This window comes from Euwallacea fornicatus, chromosome 19 (assembly GCF_040115645.1).
Source record: "Euwallacea fornicatus isolate EFF26 chromosome 19, ASM4011564v1, whole genome shotgun sequence".
Classification (NCBI taxonomy): Eukaryota; Metazoa; Arthropoda; class Insecta; order Coleoptera; family Curculionidae; genus Euwallacea; species Euwallacea fornicatus.
In genome coordinates this window covers 182,846-203,664 of record NC_089559.1, presented here as the reverse complement: position 1 = coordinate 203,664, position 20,819 = coordinate 182,846, and the positions used below count along the sequence as shown (strand labels likewise).

General features: G+C 35.0%; 6 protein-coding genes across 8 annotated transcripts; 5 read left to right on the top strand and 1 right to left on the bottom strand.

Annotated features, from left to right (window-relative positions):
* Positions 1 to 15: 15 nt before the first annotated feature.
* Positions 16 to 3,952, top strand: LOC136345222 (E3 ubiquitin-protein ligase PPP1R11-like). The gene is made up of 3 exons (XM_066293309.1): positions 16 to 267; positions 2,482 to 2,596; positions 3,372 to 3,952. Exons 1-3 carry the CDS (start codon positions 187 to 189, stop codon positions 3,575 to 3,577), a joined length of 402 nt encoding a protein of 133 aa, XP_066149406.1. The 5' UTR covers positions 16 to 186; the 3' UTR covers positions 3,578 to 3,952.
* Positions 274 to 2,400, top strand: LOC136345221 (succinate--hydroxymethylglutarate CoA-transferase). Its single transcript, XM_066293308.1, has 2 exons — positions 274 to 1,031; positions 1,350 to 2,400. The coding sequence occupies exons 1-2, from the start codon at positions 428 to 430 to the stop codon at positions 2,024 to 2,026; spliced, it is 1,281 nt and encodes a 426-aa protein (XP_066149405.1). The 5' UTR covers positions 274 to 427; the 3' UTR covers positions 2,027 to 2,400.
* A 124-nt stretch (positions 3,953 to 4,076) lies between the features above and the next one.
* On the bottom strand, positions 4,077 to 7,523 carry Egm (Enigma). Its single transcript, XM_066293307.1, has 11 exons — positions 7,026 to 7,523; positions 6,516 to 6,660; positions 6,289 to 6,437; positions 6,070 to 6,236; positions 5,794 to 6,013; positions 5,539 to 5,735; positions 5,368 to 5,472; positions 5,082 to 5,267; positions 4,859 to 5,028; positions 4,668 to 4,804; positions 4,077 to 4,613 (listed from the first exon to the last, which is right to left on the bottom strand). The coding sequence occupies exons 1-11, from the start codon at positions 7,243 to 7,245 to the stop codon at positions 4,390 to 4,392; spliced, it is 1,920 nt and encodes a 639-aa protein (XP_066149404.1). The 5' UTR covers positions 7,246 to 7,523; the 3' UTR covers positions 4,077 to 4,389.
* A 471-nt stretch (positions 7,524 to 7,994) lies between these two features.
* Positions 7,995 to 11,201, top strand: LOC136345297 (small lysine-rich protein 1). Of its 3 annotated transcripts, none has more exons than XM_066293445.1 (3): positions 7,995 to 8,016; positions 10,681 to 10,922; positions 10,977 to 11,201. In XM_066293445.1, exons 2-3 carry the CDS (start codon positions 10,804 to 10,806, stop codon positions 11,110 to 11,112), a joined length of 255 nt encoding a protein of 84 aa, XP_066149542.1. In that variant the 5' UTR covers positions 7,995 to 8,016; positions 10,681 to 10,803; the 3' UTR covers positions 11,113 to 11,201. The 3 variants fall into 3 exon arrangements, with proteins under 3 accessions (XP_066149542.1, XP_066149543.1, XP_066149541.1); XM_066293446.1 differs by lacking the exon at positions 7,995 to 8,016 and adding an exon at positions 9,542 to 9,612; XM_066293444.1 differs by lacking the exon at positions 7,995 to 8,016 and having other exon boundaries at positions 10,490 to 10,714; positions 10,794 to 10,922.
* A 131-nt stretch (positions 11,202 to 11,332) lies between these two features.
* Positions 11,333 to 14,859, top strand: LOC136345296 (uncharacterized). The gene is made up of 6 exons (XM_066293442.1): positions 11,333 to 11,432; positions 13,531 to 13,651; positions 13,703 to 13,936; positions 13,990 to 14,125; positions 14,176 to 14,336; positions 14,425 to 14,859. The coding sequence occupies exons 2-6, from the start codon at positions 13,535 to 13,537 to the stop codon at positions 14,665 to 14,667; spliced, it is 891 nt and encodes a 296-aa protein (XP_066149539.1). The 5' UTR covers positions 11,333 to 11,432; positions 13,531 to 13,534; the 3' UTR covers positions 14,668 to 14,859.
* Positions 14,860 to 16,245: 1,386 nt separating this feature from the next.
* Positions 16,246 to 20,750, top strand: Hsc70-2 (Heat shock protein 70 cognate 2). Its single transcript, XM_066293325.1, has 7 exons — positions 16,246 to 16,412; positions 16,705 to 16,889; positions 18,051 to 18,290; positions 18,344 to 18,738; positions 18,790 to 18,995; positions 19,049 to 19,689; positions 19,744 to 20,750. Exons 2-7 carry the CDS (start codon positions 16,716 to 16,718, stop codon positions 19,978 to 19,980), a joined length of 1,893 nt encoding a protein of 630 aa, XP_066149422.1. The 5' UTR covers positions 16,246 to 16,412; positions 16,705 to 16,715; the 3' UTR covers positions 19,981 to 20,750.
* Positions 20,751 to 20,819: the final 69 nt, after the last annotated feature.

Genomic DNA, 20,819 nt, shown 5'->3' with positions numbered 1-20,819 from the left:
GATGACAGTGATAGACATCAACTTATCATTTTTTAAATCTTTACATGTTTTTCGCAACAAACATTTCAAATTTAAAGGGCTTTAAATATCCCTTTATTTACCCGTTGTAGTAATTTGTGTGTTTGTATTGTAATTAAAACATTATTTTATTGAATGAATTAGCGGCAAGAGAGAAATAATTACACCATGTCAGATTCAGGACCATCCGCACAACATCTAGAATCTTCCACATCCAGTGCGACCTTGGTGGAAACTGCCGACGAACAGGTTAGTAATACTGAGTAATACAGAATGTAAATACGTATTAAAACCAAGTAAAGCCCTATAAACAATATAACAATAAGTAGCTTATCTTTCGTTTATACGAATGTAGGCGGGTATACAAAATATTATTTTAAATACCTTACAGAAACAGTGTAGTTGCAAAATGTCTCTGTTGAGAAATGTAATAAAGGCCTCTGGTCTCTTTCACACCTACAAGCAATCTGGACTCAGAAATGTCTCTTCATATATCTCACCATTAGAAGGAGTTCGAATTCTTGATCTTACTAGAATTGTTGCTGGTCCATATTGTACAATGGTGTTAGGGGATTTAGGGGCTGAAGTAATAAAAATCGAAAAACCAGGCACAGGAGATGAAGCCCGCTTATGGGGTCCCCCTTTCATTGGTTCAAGCAAAGAATCTTGCTACTTTATTGCCTTCAACCGCAACAAAAAAAGTGTGACAATCAATATTCAAACTGAAGAAGGGAGGGGGATCATTTACTCCCTGGCAAAAAAGTCTGATGTTTTGGTTGAGAATTATGTCCCTGGCAAATTGGACTCAATGAAGCTTGGTTATGATGTTCTTAAGGGAATAGCTCCACATTTAATTTATTGTTCAATCACTGGGTTTGGCCCTAAAGGGCCTTATAGCCGAAGGCCTGGATATGATGTTATAGCTGCGTCCATAGGAGGATTGGTGCATATTACGGGCCCGCAGGGTGGAGAACCTTGTAAAGTGGGAGTGGCTTTAATTGATATTGCAACAGGTAGGTGTAGAAATTGCTGGCAATTAATAATAGGGCCATTTCCATTCCAAGATGTTTTCAATTGTAAGTTTGAGCTAAAGTTTATATACTGCTACCATTAAAGAAGTTGCTGACATCTTTGAACTCTTTACAGTGTATTTTCAACTGGTGACACATATGTATGTTTTAAACTGAAAATAGGTTTTTGTAAAATTCTCTAAAGTTTTGTTCATTCTCCATCTTTCATAGTTTTCAAAGTAGCAATGCATGTATCACCACTTTGGATCATACTATATAATATGTAATATAGCAAGAGTATTTCTAGACAAAAATTTTCAGGCCTCTATGCTCATGGAGCTATCATGGCTGCCATAATTAAGCGCGCTAAAACTGGGAAGGGGCAGAAAATCGATTGCAATCTTTTATCAACAGAGCTGTCAACTCTAATAAATATCGGATCTAATTATTTAAATGCGGGCAAAGAGGGATCTCGTTGGGGTACTGCTCATGAGAGTATTGTCCCATACCAAGCATTCTCTACCAGGAATGGGTATTACACCATTGGAACCGGCTCAAATAAGCAATTTGAAGAGCTTTGTACAGTTATTGGACATAAGGATTTGGCAAAAAATCCTAAATTTGCAACTAATACTGATAGAGTTGCTAATAGACATCAAATTGTGGAAATTCTCACTAAGATTTTATCAACAAAAACAAACAAAGAGTGGGAAAGCATATTTTATAAATGCTCATTTCCAAATGGGCCAGTAAACGACCTGAAAGCTACTTTCAGTGATCCTCATGTACAAGATATAGGGATAGTCAAGACCATGAAACATCCTACTGCAGGGGAAATTCGTCTAGTCGGGCCCGCTGTACAGTACAGTGAGGGTGGCAATGAAGTGCGAACACCACCTCCCAATTTGGGTCAACACACCAATGAGGTGCTGACAGAATTACTGGGATTTAATGGGAGTAAAATTGATGATTTACGATTACGAAAAATAATTGCATGAAATTGTTACAGAAAGCTGTAAATTAAACCGAAACGTTGTTAAAAATGCTGACCACGTCACCATAAGCTTTCCTTAATTAAATCATACTCGTAATGACACTTCAATTCAACAACTCCATTAATTGTTTTCAAATTTTCCAGGACTAAAATAGCACATATTTTTTTACTGATAATTTTCTTTAACCCTTGCAACATGTACTTAACAAATTAAATATATAGGATATATTTTGTTTATGTTGTTTAAATTTCACCAATTAGTTATAATAATCAACATCAAAATTTTTTGTCACCTACACTATAAGTTTTTCAGTGAACATTGGTTTTTTGGACATAGCGAATACTTATTGTATAATAAATACTTTAGATAATACTGAATATCGCGTTTGAATTTCAATTCTATCGTCTTATATCGTGCATTAAGTGATATTTCTTATTCATTTTCATTACTCTTTACAGGATCACGCAGTTCCTCGTCTGACAGTCAAGCTAAAAAAACCTCGGAATGATAAGAAAGTTCAATGGACCACTGGGACTGTAGACAATGAAAATTTAGGCAAGAAAAAGTCAAAATGTGAGTATATTTCATAGTGCTGAGAGCAAGGTCACATAATGTTCTTGGTGCATATATTGAATGGCCACATTCAGCAGTAGGACAGTTTTGTAACTGTTGAAAATTCTAAGCAAAATTTGAAACTTGTGCTAGACCAGGTTTCTCCCCTTTTTCTCCATCATTTTACAGTGGAGCTATACTTTCTGCCGAGGGAGATGATAACTGTTACGTATATAACCACTGAAACAACATCATTAATATGCCAGCTGGGATTGAAGGACTTTTCCAGCTAATCTATCTCGGGATATCAGTGTTCCTCCCTTATTCGTGATAAAAAGTGGGCTTACTCGTCAGACCCAATGCCTGACGGTCTGGACAATAGTAATTCCTGATAACCATAGTCCATTGTTTACAAAGGTTATATAGTTACTTGAAATTCACTACCGTTGTTTAGAAGATTTACTTAGGTTCACAGAAGAAGGCGAGGAAACACTCTCCCCCAATTCCCTAGCAGCTATTGATTTTAATAAAAGAATGTGTCGTATTTATTGTTTATATAGTTTTCATGACATTCTCGATATTATGATGAAGAGATTAGCGGCTAGTAGCCGGTCCCCCATCGCCTCTGTAATTCATGGTTTGTTTAATGTTAATTCTAAGTGACCCCATATTCCTTAACGATAAGAGCACTGTGTCCAGCTTCTCCTGTAATACATTTGCACAACTGTTCACTCTGCTGAACTTGACACAGAATTGCCATATTTATTTGTGTCCTAAAATCACTGCTCATTCGTAGGTTGCTGCATTTATAATAAACCTCGAAAGTTCGGGGAAAGTTCCTCATCAGATTCGTCGGATGACGAGTGCGACCAATGTCAAGGACACGTAGAAAAAAAGAAGTATTCTGGTCAGACTAAAGTAGCAAAGGCTGAAGATTGTATAACTGAAACCGTGAGTTCCGAGCCCCACTTGCCAAACTCAGGAAAACCCTCATCAGTGTAAAAGAATAGCCGTGTTTAATGCAACCGCAAATTAAGTGTTTAATTCGTGGGTTAAAATTCGGATTGACCCTTAAATTTGCCGTACGCAGCAGGTTGTGCGGGGAAATGTGGTCCAACACTTCAGGTTTCATAATCAAAATCATAAGAGAGACATTCAAAGTGTAGATCAGTGAGGAAGTCCATTGTATGTGCATCTACCTATGTGTTGAATAGCATAATTTGTTTTTCAATTTTTGTTCTGATAATTGTTATTAGAATGTCAAATTAATCAGTATTACGTCTTCGGTTTTATAATCATTGCTGACGTAATTTTTATTTAATTTATAAACTGTTACTTAATTAAATACGTAATAAAGTTATGAATAAGTAGTTATAATTGTAATTACTTTCCTATCATATAAATCCAGGTAGATTTGTAACATGAGCTAATAGCAATAGGAAGGTAACAATTAAATGACAGTAGTTAATAACGTTGACCTAAGTAAAAATAATAAAGGAAATTATTTTGAACACTATATTTCCCACAAAAATACTATTTGCATCTTACAAACCAAGATAATTGCCAGGGACATTCGTAAAAACGTTAAAATATTGAAAGAAAAATTAATATGTCGATCATTAATAGTTATTTTATTTCAACCAGTGTTGTCGCTGAAAACAATCACACACACCATAGCGTTGCTGTCTCAATAAAATATTAGAATTTGGAACCTGACCATTTATCATGTCAACATTTGTTTTCTACGCATAAAGTGTATGCAATAATATAGAAAAATGTAAACTGATTTTTTTTGGAAATACAGTAATTGAATATTAAAAGAATCTCATGAGAGGACTACTTAGGAAATACCCTTTACTTTCAATCATTCTTTTTCCGACCGCAATTAAATATTTATCAACCCCTGAGTCTTCGTTGTCAACAATAGACTGCACATTACTACGAACCCTTTCCAAGGCTCTATTACAAAACGTGGTGGCTAATACTAGCTCAAAGTCGGCGAACTGAAGACCTATACAATAAGATCTTGAGGCACGAGCTGAAACAAACGATTCAGTTTTAATTTGAATTATTAAGCATCAATACAACTTACCTAGAACTGCACTCATAACGTAACAATCGATAATAATGTTAGATAAAGTTCTTAAATGAGAATGTCTATTGACGCATTCAAAACCATATTTGGTAAGAAAAATTTCGGTACAATATTGTAGTCGTTTTATACAGTATCTGGAATCGACAGGAATAATGAATGAGAAAATTGAGAGAACGTATTACACTCACTCTAAATGTTTAGAAGAAGTTTTACAGGATGGATGAAGTGAATCGTAAATCTCTAAATCCAGTGTCGGATTGTCAGAGTGCTGATGGCGATTCGTCCAAATTCGTTTGAGCATAAAATTACCATAAGACCAAGGATTGCGCAGCTTTTTTACTGTGTCGTTCAAACTAGTCTATGAATTGAAATGAATTAAAAAAAAATACATATTTTTTTATAACAATATACTCCGACATGTTGTAATCCAGCGAGGCTTATGAACAACCTCAGATTCTCGTTGGTTTCATAAAGAGTTAGATAATTTATTACATCGTCGTGACCTTTCCTGGCCCAGTGATTTTTCATGGTAGCAGGCAAACCTACTGAATCCAAACATATGGTGGAAACTCGCAAAGCCGCTTCAGAAGAGAAAATCTAGATTTTAAGGAAAAAAAAAATTAATTTTCTTGACAACAATTGTAAGTCACCATATTGTCAATATAGTGGCAAATATTTGTAAATGAAAATATCTCACCTTTACGATTGCGCACTCGACATCAACATCCTGATTATCATACCAGTCTTGCAGACCCGCAGTTAGATAAGAGACGCTTTCGATTGCGTACTGCTCCATTAAAATCTGTGAAAATCATGATTTTTTACCGTATTAATATAATCTATATTTCGTTAAAACTTTGCCAATTACCTCACCCAATCTGAATCGCACAGCATCAGTCGAGAGATAATCGTATTCAGCCGTACTCATCGTTACAAAAAAGTTGTGAAGATTCGTAATTAGTTGCTTTGAAATTGCATTACAAGCAGGTCCACAACTTAACCTGAAATCCCGCATAACAGGTTTCAAAATTTGATCGGCCTTGTGGGCTGGCCCAATAATATTTTCTGAGAATTTTCATTTTATCATAAAAAATTTCAGTTTTATCATACTTATTAGAATTACCTGCAGGTATTTGAACGTTATTGAAACTAATATTTACTAATTCCACCCCTGTTGCTTCTAGTTTTTTACAGTTAATTCCTACTGTGTCCTTTTCTACCACAAAAACGCTAATAGAATTAGCAGGGCCTTCGGCTAAAACTATTGAATCGCTAACGGCAACTACAATCAAAATATCTGCAGAAAGCCCATTGACTACATATGCTTTTTTCCCATTTAGAATCTATAAATGTATTATATTCTTTTGCACAAATAAGAAATTAGATACTTTTGACGAACCCAATGCTTTCCATCATCAGTTAATTTTGCAGTTGTTGTCATTTGATTCAACTCAGTCAATCCTATTTCATTCATAGCTAAAGCACTGATTGATTCACCAGAAACTATTGCAGGCAAATACTTCTTTTTTATTCTATCCTCTGCAAATCTACTTAAAATTTCAGTTCCTAGAACATTACACAGATTCAGTAAACTTGATAAAAATTTTAGTGTATTTACCTAATAAATCATTGTGTAATAAGTCCTGTCTTAAGCTGTGTTGTGAAATGGTTTCTAAGAAGGGCATCAGATCCATGGGCCAGAGTTCTCTTGTACCAAAAAACTGGGAAACTTGCAGACCAATTGCTTGGTGATCAACTAAATTTTGCCTTTTTATAACAAATACAAAACAGACTTTAGGAATCAAAAATGTCTATTAAAGTACCATTTTTCAATGAATTCCCTACCTGAATTTTTTTTCTCCAAGGGAGTCCACATTTACCATATGATTTTCTTGCAAAAGCTGCTTTAATCCATTTATATCTTTTTCTAAATTCCTATATTCTTCCAAATCTAATTCAGGGAATATTAACATTTGTTTATCAAAAGTCCCTGAAATCACAGAAGTGTAAAATAACCATTCGTCATGTAATAAATTAAAAAAAAATTAATATATTTTAGGGAAGTATCCAATGTAATTTGACATAAAAAAATCATTAAATAATATCCCTCATTTTCTTTACTGGAAGAAGCTAGATTTATTGATTCACACAGTATAACATGAAATTTACTTAACATAACATGTTGCAGATAATTCAATTGACCATGGACTGCTTATGTTATATGAACTTATATATTTGGCTTAATTGACAAATGTTAAGAGGTAGCTGAAAATGGTTTCTCTCTTTAGAAGCTTATTTTTTCCAGTTTACTGACAAATTAAGTTTACAAACTTCACAACTAAACCCAATACCTACCACTCAAAAAATTCTTAACAAATGGTGCTCTTTGAGGTTTCTTTGCCCTAGTTTTGTGGGCTATATTACTCAGTCTATCATATTTCTTGATTTCTTTATCTTGCTGCTGTTCAGAGGAGTCTTTTTGAAGGGGCTCTACTGCAGTAGAATAAACTGCCTGACTGCACCTCTTTAAAGTATGGGATTGGGCCGCAATACGTCTTAGAGCCGATGATAGCATCGTAGCTAAGAAGACTGTTCTTTGTTAATTTATGTACTAGAAATATTGCTTCATCAACGTTTTGGTAAATTTATTAGCAAACTTGGCTCCAACACTTGGTAGGCAATAACATTTGAGTTAACCTAAAATATTTTGGTGAAATTGTAATTAAATTATTCAATCGCTGTTCCGGTTCCAAATGGTGCAAAACCCAGAAATTTTATTATAATGTACATATTAAGGAGTTTACTTATTTTGCAAGATTTATATATGTAAATAATATATAATCTAAGTTTTAATGCCTAAAAAAACCTATTATTGTTTACCTGATAGTTATGTAGAGAATGTAAATATTTGTATAGATCTTACTTCTTATTTATTTACACTGAAAAACTTTTTTTTTAGTCTTTCAGTTTAATTTATCCTGAATCATTTTAAAAATGCCCATGTTAACCGTATTTTCCCCTCTAACCTTTTATACCTTAATTCGATTAAACATCTGCGTTATACACGTAATGAGGTAATTTAAAGTAGATGAATAGGACCACATTCTTCTCGCAGATACCTCCACAAGTATTTCTAAAAATTCTGAAAATACAAGATATAATGAAAAAGGAGTATCAAGTTAATAATCGGGTAAATGGCCATTGACGTATCAAAAAAAAAATACAGTAAAAATAAAGGGGGCCTGGTATAGCGAATGACCAGGAATTCAAACATGACTGATTAATTCAGAAATATATTAGGATTGCACATAGCAAACGACATATATTTGTGCATCGATATAGACGTGTATGTTTTTTTTATATCATTTATCTTATTGATTGTCTAATCTAAAGCGTTTTAAACTTAATAATTTGAAACTTTCTATAAAAAATATTCATCACCATGATGTCAACAACTAATTTCTCCAGTTTACTATTTTAAAAATAATTATTAATTACTGAGTATTCAGGAAAGTTAAAAATAAAATTTCAGCATTTTCTATTCAAAGCGTATCATTTTAGTAAGTTTGGTAAACTCTAAATGCTGAAATATATATTTATTATTATTAAAAAGGGCATTTTTCAAACTACAGATATCTTTCGCTCAATGGCGGATTTTTGGATTTTGCTCTTCTGAGGATTTTTTTTGTCAAAATACATGGACATAGTAATTTTTTCTTTTTAGTACCTTTAGAGTCTCGCTTTGTTAGCTGAAAAATAAGGTACACTAAAGCTAAGTTTTCCCTTCTTATAACGCCCAAAACCTTTAATTATCATTACTGCTGGAAAACGTTTGCAATACCACTGCGCTTAGCTATTCATTGTGAAAAATTCTTACTCAGCAATAGTTATTATTAAGGGAGCTTAATTACTTCCAGTTGCCTGCAAGATTTTTGTGCAGTAATTATCTGCTTCGCCATAATGTCAACAAGTTTTCGTTCTATCTATTTTTTAAATAATTTTTAGTTAATAAACAACGCTATAACGAACTTGCAAATAAAATTTTGTTTAGAGGTCCAATGTTATGAACGCTAGGGAGCATAAATCATATTACTACATAGTATTAAAGTTTTATACTTCTCTGTTATCTGAAAGCTTAACACGATTTATATCAAATTTAATCCAACAAAGCATATGTGATTCTAAATATAGTTTCAACGATTTACGACATTTATAAACATTGCATGTTTATGCTTTTCCTCGGAATTAGAAAAAATTGCACCCATTTATTCTGGTAGATGAATGATATTCGGCGACAAATGCGGTTCTTTTTTTAATTTTTTGGACACCTCCATTGAAATGAGATATTACATCCTTTATATCCAGTTTCAATAAAAAATCAAGAAAAATACTAGAAATTCACTGTATTTCGAATATTTTAAAAAAATACACTCTAAACGTATAAGAAATTGTAATGATTCTCAATGTTTTACTCATTAAATGAAAAATATAACTATGTATTCACCATTTTATTGGCACTAAGCTAATTGAATCCATTTTAAAATAACATTTTTTAACTGAAATTAGTTTGACTCGAGATAAGCCTCGCGCATCAGTTGTTGCTGATGGTTATTTCTGAAAAATTTTCAATATAGCAAGAACTAATAATACTCATTTGAATCTATATAGATATATAAATATTTACTCAAGTGGTCGAATTTCAGATTTAAATCGTTGACCTAATGAACAACTATAATTTAGGGAAATAATAGGTGTTCTGAGAAATTCATCAAATTACTCATACCTGGACAACTCGATTTCTAAAATCTTTTGAACTTGCTCAGATATCGAGCCCTTTGGATGGCTATTTCCTTATTATATGACGGTAAAGCGAACTACATTTGCACTCCAGAGTTTATATGGCTTGTTCCACGCAGTTGCAGACATAAGGCCTTCTTACAAGGTTTGCAAGCACCAACTACTTATTCGAAAAAATCTGTGTGTTTCTTGTTTCTTCAAAATTTCTCTTTAAATTTGCAGTTGTAGCAAAAATGCAAGGTCTAATTCGATTTTAAAAGCAGCATTAAGATATTATGCGCAGAATATGTGCATAATTTAAAAATTTCCCCGTTGCGAGGATATTTTTTACGAGGTAATTAAACGTTACGTGAACGTTTTAACGGTTCAAAAAATTGCCTATTTTCTATTTATATCTAAATTCTCAGTTCATAGAAATAGCCATTAATGCGGGGTTTTGAGCCACACATGCCCGAGGTGTTTAAGAACTTCGATTGTTTGCTGCTTGTTTGAAGGAGCAAAACAGAAAATAAGACCCAAAAACATGTTAATAATTTTAGAAAAAGACGCCAAGCGACTCATAGTTTGTAATCACTGCACATGTGAATAGCCATAAAGCTGTTCAATTTTAAAGTTCTCGTAGTTTTCTTTTCTTATGGTTTGATTCGTGCATATTTTATCCAATACATTAATATTTCAACGGTGATTTTTTTTCATATTTTGAATTTTTTAATTTTTAGTTTTAAATTTTCAATTGTTTTAATTTTTTTTAAATAAAAATAATACATAAAAACTTTTAAATCTTCAGTTATTTTATATATAACATTTGTATAAAAAAAATCTAATTTTTAAAAGTGTTTTAAATTTTTTTAAGTTTGTTTCGATTTTTTCAAATTTTCAGTTTCAATATTTTTCAATTCTCAATTTAATGAATCTGCTTTAAGTGAAATTGGATTGCAATCAATAACATATCAAGCATGGTTCAACAACTTCTTGGAATTGCATAATTAAAGGTGGTTCCACTTGCTCTAAGAATAGTACATGGCAGTCAGATTCAAACGCTTAGAGGAATCTTATAAAAATTTCCTCTATAATTAGTTTGCGCTCAGTTAAAAAAATGTGCAGGAGCGTTATTTTGACGTATTATTGTGAGATAAACCATGTTTTTAATATTTTCTGGTGTTCCATAAAGTAACTTTTGGAATTATTGGAAAACGTTTGAAAATTGTTGTAGGACTACTTCATATGAACAGAGGAGCAGGAAACGGGTTGGCACGTCATTATTGACCAAGCAATCCTAAGTCAATATCGATTAAATATTACATTACACACTTTAGCTCATTTTAGCCTATCTAAAATGCCGAAAAGCAAGAAAAAGAAGCCCAAAAATAACAAAAATGGAGATAAAGGCAAAAAAAAGGTGACCTCCAAAGGGCGGCGAGGGGGAGGAAAGAAATCCAGGAATAAGAGTGCTAGGTATACAGAATAATAAAAAAAAAACATGCACTGGATTGTGTAATTCATTTTTAGATGCAATGTCGATATTTTTACCGAAGCTGCAATGGAAAACGCTTATACAACCTGCCATAATGTCCAAGACTTGTTAAAGTGGAGAGGCTTTCCATGGCCTGACGCTCAGAAGAAGAAGAAAAAGGGGAAAAAATAGCGTTAGAAAATTCGATTTGTGTACGCATGTGGTCTGTGTTTTTTCAAAATTTGATCCAAAACAAAATAAAACTCGGATCATAATTCGATTTACCTGTTTGTTTTCTGTAAAGGCAGTTCTTGATGCCAAGAAACTAAACGAACGAAAAACGACACGTTGCATTTTTCAGCGGCTCTACTCGCCCTCCGAATATCTTTGGAAGACTATAAATAGAGAAAGAGCAGCCCATTTTTAAACAAGTCTACTCGCGCTTTCCTAAGAGACTAGTTCATTGCCTTCAGATATTTTGTGAGTGTGATTTCAGTGCTTTCTCATTATTGGTGAGTCCGTGAGTCTTCCAATACATCAAAATATCTTTTATTTAGCATTTCTGGAAAGTCCCCTTCAAGTGTCATGAAGACCCGAAAGTGTCTTCCTAGAAATTATCAAGCATTGATAAAATGCAAGGTCGAACTATCTTAAAGATCCTCAGGTATCTTTTTAGACTAAAAATGACCTCTATATTTCAAATAAGTAAAAAAATTTAGAGCTTTACGTATAAAAATCGAAAGTTGAGGTAATTTTCGGTTAAACCGGAAGTACTTGATAAACGCCATTCATGTCAACCAATTGGTTCTATTCTCATATAGCTTCCCTTTAAATTTCAGCTTTCTAAATTCAAAAACAAAAAAATTATACAGGCGAGCCATCTTTTTGACTCATCCGCTATATAATTGTTTTATTCCAGTTGATTTTGTTTTCTTTATCCTTAACGTACTTTACCTCAGCTCCTAGTCAGCTTTTTTGAGATTTTTGAGGTGGACAAACAGCACTAAAACCCAACCACAATAAACATATCAATTATAAAAGCGAAATTTAATTTCTGCAAGTCAACGAGATTTCTTGCCATTGGGCAGCATTCCAAGGGTCCAACATGCATAAAGATACAAAATGAAAAATTACAAAACTAAAAATGTGAAATGTAAACAAACACTCATTGATTACAGGGTACGCCTAAACTCCAACGAGGTTTCAGATGGTTCGGAAAATGCTTATGAAAATAATGCGCATGGAACGCTAAAAATTGCAAGTTTCAGTCTGAATCTCAAGAATGGCTTCCGAGTTATTTTCAAGGTTGAGTCACTCATAGTTCAAGTATCACTGTTTGGAATGAAAGCAAATGAGTGTCCCATTGTGTATGTTACGAGGATGCGGCTCTTAAATCTTAATTTTAGTAAAGTATTTTTATAGCGTTTTAGTCCTTGCACTAACTCAGTTAAAAGCTGTTCTAAAGACGTTTGAAATACTACACATAGCTCTTTCTATTTTTACTACATGTGTGCATCGCATATCAGCCAACGAGGACTTGGAATTGGAACTCTGCACAGCAATCCATCTGAAAACGCAAAATCTCGTGGGTGTTTCAGCTTCTGGACACGCCAACTATGAGGTTCAGCAATCAGTTTCCAACGCGATTTGTCAAACCTCAGAAACGAGAAATTTATAGACCGTTATCAGAAACACTGTTTAGAGATTGCAGTAGATTTAAGAGCAATAAAAGAGGTGTTTTTCGCAGTTCGTTTATAAACCTTTCAGTTTATTGTTATATAAAACAGTCCAACCGACTCTATTTTAAGATCAGATAATTAAATTTTGGAAACTTGATTATTTTCAATTTCACCATTGACGCGGTTTCTTGTCCTATTCCTCGCGTCCATGTCTACACATGTCGATCATCATATTGTGAAGAATTTATACGTTTTGACTTTGAGAAAATTACCATATACACCAATGCATTTTGTTGAAAAATATGGGAAATATCTTAAAGCGTTTCGCAAAATTAAATAAATTCTGTAATACACTTTCGTGGGTGGTTACAAAGTTTTTTTCACTGGGAGCTTCATTAATATAAATTTTTGAAAAAATATTTAAAAAAACAAGATCTATTAATATTGACGCCAATGTAATTTGATGTAGAATGTAAAGTAGATTATTTAAGACCAATAAAACTTGTTTATGTAATTTCAGCGCGTATGACATTGCTTTAATATTTCAGCTTGAAAAAATTACTTTTAAAAATTTCTAACTGGACAAAGGAAACGCCTACGCCGCTGAACTTTATTATAAACGATCGAGGGTCTATGGGAGAATTTGATTAAAAAAAAAACTCAACTCTTTAGCATAGATTTAATACCGCTAAACCCAATCGACCAAAAATCCTGTAGATATACAAAATAGAATAATAACTCAAAAATTGGTAGATTATTTGGGAAAAACATATCTACGCCAATACATTTCTTCGCAAAGCCGAAAGTAAATATTGGATTATTTTTAAAAAAATGTTCGACTCCTTAGAACCATTCCTGTGGGGATGCCAAAATTTTCATTTTCAATCCGTTTTTCAACGTGAAGGAATAAAATTTTTTAAAATAATTATAGAAAGATGCCTCTCGCCGTCGCCTGTAGAGCCAACGACGCTGATAAGCACGACAAAGATATCACGGCTCTGGTATTCCACAAAGGGAAGTTGTACAGTGGAGGAGATGATGGAAAACTCAAGGTAGTTTCCTGATGAAGAATCGTTATCACTCACTATCGTTATCTTTGCTAGGTTTGGTCTGCAGATCTAGTAAAAGAGGCTGAGGTGCAAGCCCACGCAACTCCAGTGTACAGTTTGGCTGCTAGTGATGACGCCATCTACAGCGTTTCGAGTGATGGTTCCATCAAGCTCTTTGAACCCAACACTTTGAAGGAGAAACAGGCGCTAAGACAAGGAGAAAACGCTGAGTATTGGAGGGTGCGATACACCAATGGCAATCTTTACGTTGGGGATAATGAAGGCAACGTACGTGTATAACGGGTCATGCAACAAATTTGCCCTTAAAGCCACTCTTGCAGATTCTGGTATTCAAAAACAATCAATACTATGGGGCAGTCAACGTTGCAGCACCAGTAAAAGGCCTGCAAGTAGTGGAACCCTACGTGCTGGCTGTGCAAGATACTGACCTCGTTATCACAGAGTTTAAGCTGGATGGTGAGCAACTCAGCGGCATAAAAGCGAATCGTGAAAACGTTTTTGATTAGGTGAGAAGATTCAATGGACCCAAGATACCACTATCCCCGGCAGAGTTCCTGTGGCCCTCATTGGATCCGCCTATTTGGCCCTTATCGATAGAGATGGCAAAGAGATCTTGCTGCATAGCACCGATAAGCATTCCGGATTTAAACAAATTGCCAAAATTGTGGTAAGTATATAAATAATCTACAGTCAGGGCCCGTATCAATGAACCTGACCCCCACAATATGTTTTTGTACTGATTAAATTGGTTTCAGCACGGATCTGAAGACAACAGGATAATTAACGCGTTAGCTGGAGTCGAATGGGCCACTGACAAGCTGCTTTTTAGTGGCGGATGGGACAAGGTGGTCAAAAGATGGAAGGTGAGCGACCAAGGACTAATACAAGAGGGCAGCGTCAGCGTCGACTTAGTGATAAACGCCATTACCCCAGGCGAACCTACCGCCATCTATGCAGGTGGCACTGATGGACATATCGTTAGAGTCGACTCTAACTGATTTTCGTTTTCGCTTTTACTTTTTTTACTTAGAATTCGCCATTATCATGAAAACGTCATGTGACGTTATGTCGTGTTCATTTTTAAACGATCTTTGGCTGTAAATATTCACTAACGGAATATCGGTTATAATTAATGTTTATATTTTTAACGCATGTTTTGTAATGTGTGAAATAAAGATTTTATAACATAATTTTTTATTTCTGACTGCTCATACTTCAATCAGGGTTTGTATGTCTGGTAGGGACTCCCTGCAGTTGCTCACCAACCTTTGCAGACTGACATACGCCCATGAAAAATACTCCTGCGGATTACTACATATACAGGGCGTAACATTTAATCAGGGAAATATTTAAGGAGACGACAGTACTTTGCAAAATAATAAAAAATGTTATTGGACCCATGGTCACAAACGCACTATTTTCGATATACAGGGTGGTAAAGTTTCAGTTTTTGTTCTCATATTTTGCGCTTCTCTCACGTATGCTTTAAGTTAAATATTTCAAATTTCGTGCACCTATTTTCTTGAAAACCCTCTGCAACAAACTGTCACAATCTTCGGTAGCCAAATACAGAGTATAATGTTTTTTTGGGTCATGTATTATTTTATGGTTTTTATCTTTTTTTGGGAAACCCTGTATGAAATCCATTAAACTAAATTCATTAAGAGTTTAAATTATCATCTGCGCCAATACAATTTGTTGAAAAATATTGGGAATATCTTAAAGAATTTGGATAAAATATTATACTCTTTAGTACAGCTCCAGGGGCAATAACAACGTATCTCTACATATGAATCTTCATTCAACCAAATTTTTGGGAAAAAAATGTAAAAAGAAAATGGATGTCTTAACTGATACCAACGCTAATGCACTTTGATGTTGAATGTAACGTATATTATTTACATGAATTTGACTAAAAATACTTTTTTGCGTAATTCTGAAAAAAAAATTAAAACACCTGTAAATGGAGAAAGGAAACGCCTATGCCAATGAGCTCTATTGTAGAATATAAAGACCTACAGGAGATTTTTACAAAAAATATTCAACTCTTCAGTCAGTAGAGATCAACAATCGTTAAACCGAATCTACCGAAAATCCTGTAGATCTATAAATTACCGGGGTAGAATACTTAAAAATCAGTAGATATTTTGAGGAGAATGACATATACGACAATACATCCGCAAAATATTGAGCAGATATTGGAGTATTTTCAAAAAATATTCGACTACTTGGAACAATTCCAGTGGTTGTGCCAATTTTTTATTCTTAGTTGAGATTTGAGAAAAGAGGCGCCTATGCCAATGCACCTTAGTGTAGAAAACACTTCTGGGGCTTAGAATACAAGAAAATTTTGGCTTTCCCAAGAACAGATCGTGCATTGATTACTCTTTCTCCTTCTCTATCCCTCTCTTCTCAAAGTATCTACTGAATGCATGGCAAAGATCTTCACTAAACACAATGAGGCAGCAACCAGGTACCAAATTACCATTAAACAATCTGGGACAACTCCATCCCACTTAGGCAGTATTAATCATTAAATCTAAAAAGGCAACGTTAGAAATACAGCAAAGTTTTAATACTAAAATGTAATGGATAAGGCGCAAGTGGGAGTCAACACCGTACGTTGCCTCGACCGGAGACCATTCTATTTCTGATACTTTAATATAAACATCTCGCGAATATCCCAGAAACTGGTCGAAGTTTAGTTTAAAATTTGGAAGTTCGTGCAAGTGGTTTTTTTGTGGTAAGTTGGAGTAGATTTGCTCAGAAAGGTGGAAATAGCAATTTTACTCACAAGGGTGGAAACACTCGCTGAAAGGCTGTGGAAGACCGTGACTTCAGGTTTTTGGTTGTTACTAAAAACGTCTTGAAAATTTTTTGTGATATTTTAGATTTAATTAAATTCGCTTTGATGATGATTCATTTGTGCAAGTCCTCTCAGAACCATTTGACGCAACTTTAGCCGGCACATAGACCTGAATTCAATTACGTAATTTCCTATCACTAGTCGTGCAGATTTTCAATTTTCTATCCAGAATAACCAAAAATGGGAAAAATTCCTGCAATCGGAATTGATCTGGGAACCACGTACTCCTGCGTAGGTGTATGGCAGCATGGAAAAGTGGAGATAATTGCAAATGATCAAGGCAACCGGACAACCCCCAGTTACGTTGCCTTTACCGACACTGAAAGGCTCATCGGGGATGCTGCTAAAAGCCAAGTAAGTATCATCCACTATAAAATGTCTAATTTACTAAAACTTCGCTGGAAATAATGAGTCATTAAAGATTTACTGATACCAAATATGGGAGCCAAAAAAATGCAAATACTTCTTCAGGTCCAATCACCGAGGAAACAGTTTTTTAATGAGTATTATCGCACGCCCATAAAATGTCTATTTTTGAAATCGTACTATAATATTAAGTAGGTGGCTTAAAAATATTCGGGATATTTCTGTAGAATTCTCCAGAAAGACGGGAATTACTTTGAATGTAACCGTGCCAAACTGACCAGATTGCTCACCGGCAATGGGCATAATTAGCGAGCTGCTGCTGCGTAACTGCAGCTATTTTGTAGCTGGATTCTACTGAAATATTTTTCCTTTCACTTTTTTAGCGATAGAGGCCAAAAGCCGACACTGAAACACCATATGTTCGAGCTAATTATATATTTCGCATTGCACACTCGCAGCACCGAATAAGGTTGGATGACCAATATTCTGAATAAGGCTTAAATTCATTTTGGTTGTAAGATTAAAGCTGTTGTTAACTCTCTGTTTAGTTTGACAATAATTAGATGAATACACCAGAAAGTGACCCGAAAATATAACATAAAGTTCTTTACAAGGACATTCTTTCAGGAAATTTATTTACGGTCTAAGAACTAAAACTACTACCTAGTTGTTTTTAAACAGCTGAGTCACCGACTTTATATTTTACACATAAAATGCATATATATAGAAGGGTAGAATGGCATAATGTGTGCCTTCTAGATTGTTTAAGTTGAGGGATACAAAATTTCAGATTCGATATAATTTTTCAAACAGCTTATTGCCGTTTTAGTCCAGCAGAATCTTCGTGCTTCTAAACGAACCAACTTATAAACTTCATGTTTTTCATAGATGTAGAATGTACATAGAGGGATATCATTATCAAGTATAAGCATTTTAAGGTCTTTAATTTGTACATCATAGTTTCAAATCTGGTTAAATTTTTCAAGCAGATTTTTGGTACTTTTTCCCTGACGTGATATTAGATTCGTTTTTCCCCAAACCCAAACAAATTTCGGATGTTTACAAATCTAGGATGAACATAGAAATGTATCATGCGTATCATGTACTTGATATCGCTGTTGCAATTATCACATATCATAAACATCCTAGGTAGCAATGAATCCAAAGAACACAGTCTTCGACGCCAAACGCCTAATAGGGAGAAAGTTCGATGACGAGAAGATTCAGGAGGACATGAAGCACTGGCCCTTCAAAGTCATCAATGATGGAGGCAAACCAAAAATCGAGGTCGAGTACAAAGGCGAGGTAAAGCGCTTTGCTCCCGAGGAAATCAGCTCCATGGTCTTGACCAAAATGAAGGAGATTGCTGAGACCTTCCTGGGAGGAAAGGTTTGAAGACCCTTCTCGAACTAACACTCAAGAATAACATCCGCAATTTAAAGGTAACTGATGCGGTGGTTACAGTTCCGGCATACTTTAACGACTCTCAGAGGCAGGCAACCAAAGATGCAGGCGTGATTGCAGGGTTGAATGTGTTGCGCATCATCAACGAACCCACAGCTGCAGCTTTAGCTTATGGACTGGACAAGAACTTGAAAGGAGAGAAGAATGTGCTGATCTTCGATTTGGGAGGAGGCACTTTTGACGTGTCGATCCTCACCATTGATGAAGGTTCTCTGTTTCAAGTCAAATCTACAGCGGGAGACACTCATCTCGGAGGAGAGGACTTTGATAACCGTTTGGTGAATCATTTCGCTGAAGAGTTTAAAAGGAAGTTTAAGAAGGACCTGATTAACAATACGAGAGCGTTGAGAAGATTGAGGACTGCCTGTGAACGGTTGCTGTCGTGGAATCCATAGCGATCATTCGGTGATAGAAACGTTTTTAGGGCAAAGAGAACGCTGTCTTCATCAACTGAGGCAACTCTGGAAATCGATGCTCTTCATGAAGGGGTCGACTTCTACTCCAAGATCACTAGAGCCAGATTTGAGGAACTTTGCATGGATCTATTCAGGGGCACTTTGCAGCCTGTAGAGAAAGCTTTAAATGATGCCAAGCTAGACAAAAGTGCAGTTCACGATGTAGTTTTAGTCGGTAGGTGCTCGAATTCTCTACATAATCATTAACTTTATGTATCTTCTGTTCAGGGGGTTCGACGAGAATTCCAAAGATCCAGAAAATGCTCCAGGATTTCTTTTGTGGCAAAACTCTAAATCTCAGCATCAACCCTGACGAGGCCGTGGCTTATGGGGCGGCAGTCCAAGCCGCTATTTTAAGTGGCGATACCTCTTCTCAAATTCAGGATGTCCTCTTGGTGGATGTAGCTCCTTTGTCTTTGGGAATAGAAACCGCTGGAGGAGTGATGACCAAATTGGTGGAGCGGAACTCCAGGATTCCCTGCAAGCAGCAACAGACCTTTACTACGTATTCCGACAATCAAAATGCAGTAACAATTACCGTATTTGAAGGAGAAAGGGCGATGACCAAAGACAATAACTTGCTGGGGACTTTTAATTTAACTGGCATTCCTCCAGCCCCACGGGGCGTTCCTAAAATCGAGGTAACGTTTGATTTGGACGCCAATGGTATTCTGAATGTGTCTGCCAGAGACACAAGTACTGGTCGGTCAGAAAAAATCACCATCACCAACGATAAAGGTCGCCTTTCCAAGGCCGAAATCGATAAGATGTTGGCTGATGCCGAGAAATATGCTGCTGAGGACGAGAAACAAAAAGAGAGAATTTCTGCTAGAAACCAGCTGGAAGGCTACATATTCAGTGCCAAACAAGTAATATGTTATTTCTCAGTACCACTGAACTTTTAAGTAATTATTTCATTTAAGGCTGTGGAAAATGCCCCTTCAGACAAACTTTCCGAGGACGACAAGAAGTTGGTGCAAGACAAGTGTTCTGCAGCACTGCAATGGCTGGATGGGAACCAACTGGCTGAAAAAGACGAGTTTGAAGATAGATTGAAACAGTTGCAAGGGGAGTGTCAGCCGATAATGATGAAGATGCATCAGGGGGGCGCAGCAGGAGCTCAGGGGCAAGGAGGACCGAAAGTTGAAGAAGTAGATTAATTGATTCTCTAATGTTTTTTTAATGTATTCTTTAATATATCTCTTACGGATATAGTGTTCTTGGTGATTATTAATTAAGGCAAATTAACTTCGCTATATTTCGATTTTTTTTTAATGTTCTATAAGCTATTCTCCAGATTCTGATTCTGCATCTTGACTCGATGGTGACTTATGATGTAAATAATAGAAAATTCAAATTTTTTAAAAAATTTTGTTACATTTACTGTAATTAAATGCAAATTTTATCAAATTATTGAGAATCTTTACAATACGCAGTAAACAATAAATCATTGGGATATTACGTCTTTTTAAGATCCGGAAGTTGTTCAAGTTTAAATACTCAATTTGATTTTCATTAATGCTGCTTCATTAAAAAAAAAATGTTTTGTACGCCTCAGTCTTGACTGGTTGCAAATGTATCTTTTTCCAATTAGAGAGAAAGTTTATGGCGATCAATATATACATATATATAATACATATCATGAAAGCTTCAATTTTCAAAAAAAAAAAAATGGCGTTTTTGGTTTCTCGAAATATCATTTATAGTGTTAACTAGCATTTTTTTTTCATATTTTGGCGATTGTGAAAGTACGCCCTTAGTTTTTATAGAGTTTTAAATAATAAACAACGACCCTGATGTTTTTCCATACAAAATTAATAACTCTTAGGTTTCGATATGTGTTACTAGCATGTATCAGTAGCGTACTTAGTTTTTAAAAGCTTCTGCGTTTTTCACCATTTTGAATGATAAACAAAGATTTTTTCCTTGACGTTTTGAATTTTTTAACCCATCTCCGTACGGCCCTGATTTTTTCTTGCTACTAATCGCTACTTGGAAG

Excerpts from the sequence above, each read along its gene's own strand:
- LOC136345222 (XM_066293309.1), top strand. The coding sequence starts at position 187 with ATGTCAGATTCAGGACCATCCGCACAACATCTAGAATCTTCCACATCC. Across the intron at positions 268-2,481 it reads TGGAAACTGCCGACGAACAG|GATCACGCAGTTCCTCGTCT; the intron begins GTTAGTAATACT and ends TACTCTTTACAG. Across the intron at positions 2,597-3,371 it reads AGGCAAGAAAAAGTCAAAAT|GTTGCTGCATTTATAATAAA; the intron begins GTGAGTATATTT and ends GCTCATTCGTAG.
- LOC136345221 (XM_066293308.1), top strand. The coding sequence starts at position 428 with ATGTCTCTGTTGAGAAATGTAATAAAGGCCTCTGGTCTCTTTCACACC. Across the intron at positions 1,032-1,349 it reads TTTAATTGATATTGCAACAG|GCCTCTATGCTCATGGAGCT; the intron begins GTAGGTGTAGAA and ends AAAAATTTTCAG.
- Egm (XM_066293307.1), bottom strand. The coding sequence starts at position 7,245 with ATGCTATCATCGGCTCTAAGACGTATTGCGGCCCAATCCCATACTTTA. Across the intron at positions 6,438-6,515 it reads CTTGGAGAAAAAAAATTCAG|GCAAAATTTAGTTGATCACC; the intron begins GTAGGGAATTCA and ends TGTTATAAAAAG. Across the intron at positions 5,736-5,793 it reads TAACGTTCAAATACCTGCAG|AAAATATTATTGGGCCAGCC; the intron begins GTAATTCTAATA and ends GAAAATTCTCAG.
- LOC136345297 (XM_066293444.1), top strand. The coding sequence starts at position 10,692 with ATGAACAGAGGAGCAGGAAACGG. Across the intron at positions 10,715-10,793 it reads AACAGAGGAGCAGGAAACGG|CCTATCTAAAATGCCGAAAA; the intron begins GTTGGCACGTCA and ends AGCTCATTTTAG. Across the intron at positions 10,923-10,976 it reads TCCAGGAATAAGAGTGCTAG|ATGCAATGTCGATATTTTTA; the intron begins GTATACAGAATA and ends ATTCATTTTTAG.
- LOC136345296 (XM_066293442.1), top strand. The coding sequence starts at position 13,535 with ATGCCTCTCGCCGTCGCCTGTAGAGCCAACGACGCTGATAAGCACGAC. Across the intron at positions 13,937-13,989 it reads TTGGGGATAATGAAGGCAAC|ATTCTGGTATTCAAAAACAA; the intron begins GTACGTGTATAA and ends CCACTCTTGCAG. Across the intron at positions 14,126-14,175 it reads CACAGAGTTTAAGCTGGATG|GTGAGAAGATTCAATGGACC; the intron begins GTGAGCAACTCA and ends GTTTTTGATTAG.
- Hsc70-2 (XM_066293325.1), top strand. The coding sequence starts at position 16,716 with ATGGGAAAAATTCCTGCAATCGGAATTGATCTGGGAACCACGTACTCC. Across the intron at positions 16,890-18,050 it reads GGGATGCTGCTAAAAGCCAA|GTAGCAATGAATCCAAAGAA; the intron begins GTAAGTATCATC and ends TAAACATCCTAG. Across the intron at positions 18,739-18,789 it reads TTGAGGACTGCCTGTGAACG|GGCAAAGAGAACGCTGTCTT; the intron begins GTTGCTGTCGTG and ends AAACGTTTTTAG.